Source organism: Halyomorpha halys, unplaced genomic scaffold (genome assembly GCF_000696795.3).
Source record: "Halyomorpha halys isolate HHAL.00 unplaced genomic scaffold, Hhal_1.1 Scaffold1226.1, whole genome shotgun sequence".
Lineage (NCBI taxonomy): Eukaryota > Metazoa > Arthropoda > Insecta > Hemiptera > Pentatomidae > Halyomorpha > Halyomorpha halys.
In genome coordinates, this window is record NW_027115594.1 from 11,810 (window position 1) to 14,576 (window position 2,767).

Genomic DNA, 2,767 nt, shown 5'->3' on the forward strand with positions numbered 1-2,767 from the left:
GTATACCTCATTAAATTATTATAATTTCTTTTATATATTTTATAATCAAAACAATTGTTTTGAAGTGTTATTGAATTTTTCTACTATTTTGATACCATTATTCACCATCACCTGAACTATCTTTCTACAATCTACTCCATACGGTCAACTATCTTCTTGTAGAAATAAAATAAAGATGTATTTAGAGTTCACCGTAGATTTGATATGAGGAGAAGATGGTCGGGAGAGCGCTCAGTAAATATAAACAAATAAGTAAAACATATTTATTTGTGCTGACGTTTCGACCTGAATTTCTTCCCTCCATCATTTCTGAAAAACAAAACTAGATAACAACCTTACTTCAGATAAAAATAAAAATAAAATAAAAACAAACAAACGATATATGTAATTCGTACCTCTAAAATATTTTATGTGAGCTTCCATTATTATTATCTACTATATATCTAATTTACTGTTATGTATATTTTTAAGCTTTTCTTATTATTTATCTCTGAATTAAGGTTGTTATCTCGTTTTCTTTTTCAGCGCTGATGAAGTCCTGAAATTCTGATCGAAACGTCGGCACAAGTAAATAAGTTTGACTTTAATTAAATAAATCAAATTGTATCCTTTTTAATCTCAACACTTTTTATTAAATAAATAGTCCAACGTTTCGGCCATCTCGGCCATCCTCAAGAACAATCTAAACATTTAACAGCTTATTATATATTAATTTTTAACAATTATAACAACAACATTATCACTAATAATATAACATACCTTCAAATATAAATTCTCACCTCACATCAAATTTCAAAAATCGTTTTGCAGGCTATTCTGCCCAGATCATTTTAAGTCAAAACACCATATGAAAAAGTAAATTTTCAATTTGACAAGAGAGTCATATTTATTATTATTGAGCTTACTTAAGCTTATGTTTAGTTAACTTTTTTTTTTTAATTCATTAGTTTTTAAAACTTTTAATTTTCAATTAATCCACACTATCAATACTATATAAACAAACTATGAAAATATTATATTTTAAGTTTGACTTATTTGTGTATTATTACTGACAAGATAAGATTATAGAAATAAAATAATGTGGAGAAAGAGATTACGTACATCATGAATTAAAAAATCTTATTATTATTATGTTTTAGAAAAATATTTTACGAAAGTATAACGAGATTTAACAAGGAATTTAATAAATCATACATTTCATTAGATACCTGAATAAAAATCACTTAAGATGGTCTCAATTATTATTATTCATCCTCTTGAATCGCTTATAAAAAAAAATAATAATATAAATACATGTTAATTATGCAAATACGCTCTGACATAAACACGACAATCACCCGCTAACAAGCCTGATTTGTTCGGTTACGTTCGGCTAAGATCGGAAATGCTCGGTCAAGGGCAACGGACGCCATACCTCCACGAGCCAGTAGCGCCGAAACCGGCTTAGGGGAAGGTCGTTTTTCGCTCTGTCGCTTCCTCTATCTTTTTGAGTGCGTTCGTCCTTAATACTGATATCGCCGCCTGTGTTTCCATGTGTTGCTCTTCGGCGAGCTTCTTCTGATACTTTCGAGTGATCTTTGCCGAGTCACCATGCCTTCATCGTCCTTCTGGTGTCCAGTCTTCGCGGCAATCTTCCTGTTCGCCGGCAGTTGCTGTGCTAGCTGGGATCTATATCTCAACCTTCAAGAAGTCAAAAGGTTACTAGGTAAGAGTTGTGATATTCTAAATAGTAATTATAACTGTTGTTAGTATTCAAATTTTAGTAAACAAGTATTATCTAACTGTTATACACATACAGGAAAAACTTGTAATTACTTCGCTAAAATTACATTTATTAATTATAAAATTAAAGCAAAACACTTTTCTTATGAATATATACACATATTTAAACCCAAATATTACCGCAAAGTTTACACCAGAGTTAAGAAGTGCCGCTTGGCCCGCATAATTTCGAACTAACCCATTTTAAATGTTCCTTGTTTCAGTGTTAAACATATTATATTATAACTGCATAATATAGTCTTATAAGTAATCCTTCATATGGCCCAAATATAAAATATTCCTATTCCTTTTGAGGTATCATGTATTCTTATCTCTGAAGATAATCCTCGAGGTATGATACCCGATTCTGCATCTTTATTATCTTTCCTACAATAACATTATTCAATTCTTCAGTTGAATTACATTCTGAAAGGAGGCACATGGAATTTTTAAGGGTTTAAACCTTACTTTTTTACGAACTTCTGAATGCAGTTTATATAGCTCTCATGAATGTGGGCGTGCATGCATATGAAGGTTTCATTGTTTTTTTTGTTTTTTTATAGTTGATTTTATTTTATTTTTATATCTTTAGATGTATTTAGAATATAAATATGCTGGTTTATGCTTTAAAAATACCAGCGTTAATCTAGCGTTCAAGTCTTTAACTGATCTTATCAATTCTTATGAATTTATATTCATAGTATTTTTCTTTGCTGAATTTTATTGTTTCATTGATTTAGATTAATATAAATAAATTTTTTTATGGAATTTCTTGTAAATTGTTCTCTTTGGCTCATTATTTGAAGATTTCTTCAGTGTTTACAATGAACTGAACTTTATTTTTTAAATTTTTTTCATTTTTATTTACCTAAGAAAATCAATTGGTATGAATTTTAAAAGATAGAAAACTATCGATAAGCCGACATTTCGACTCACATTGTTGATTATAAGGGTTTTTGTAATAAACACGTAATTAATAAGTAAGTTTGCCCGCCACCCGCATTGT

At 29.3% G+C, this 2,767-nt stretch overlaps 1 protein-coding gene across 2 annotated transcripts in view; it reads left to right on the top strand.

Moving 5' to 3' along the window:
- Positions 1-1,439: 1,439 nt before the first annotated feature.
- The window catches only part of dnt (tyrosine-protein kinase Dnt), a 230,689-nt gene continuing 229,361 nt past the window's right edge, over positions 1,440-2,767 (top strand). For both annotated transcript variants that reach the window (XM_014433581.2, XM_024361242.2), the window contains exon 1: positions 1,440-1,705. In XM_014433581.2, coding sequence (XP_014289067.1) covers positions 1,591-1,705 — 115 coding nt within the window. In that variant the 5' untranslated portion in view covers positions 1,440-1,590. The remainder of the gene's footprint in view (positions 1,706-2,767) is intronic.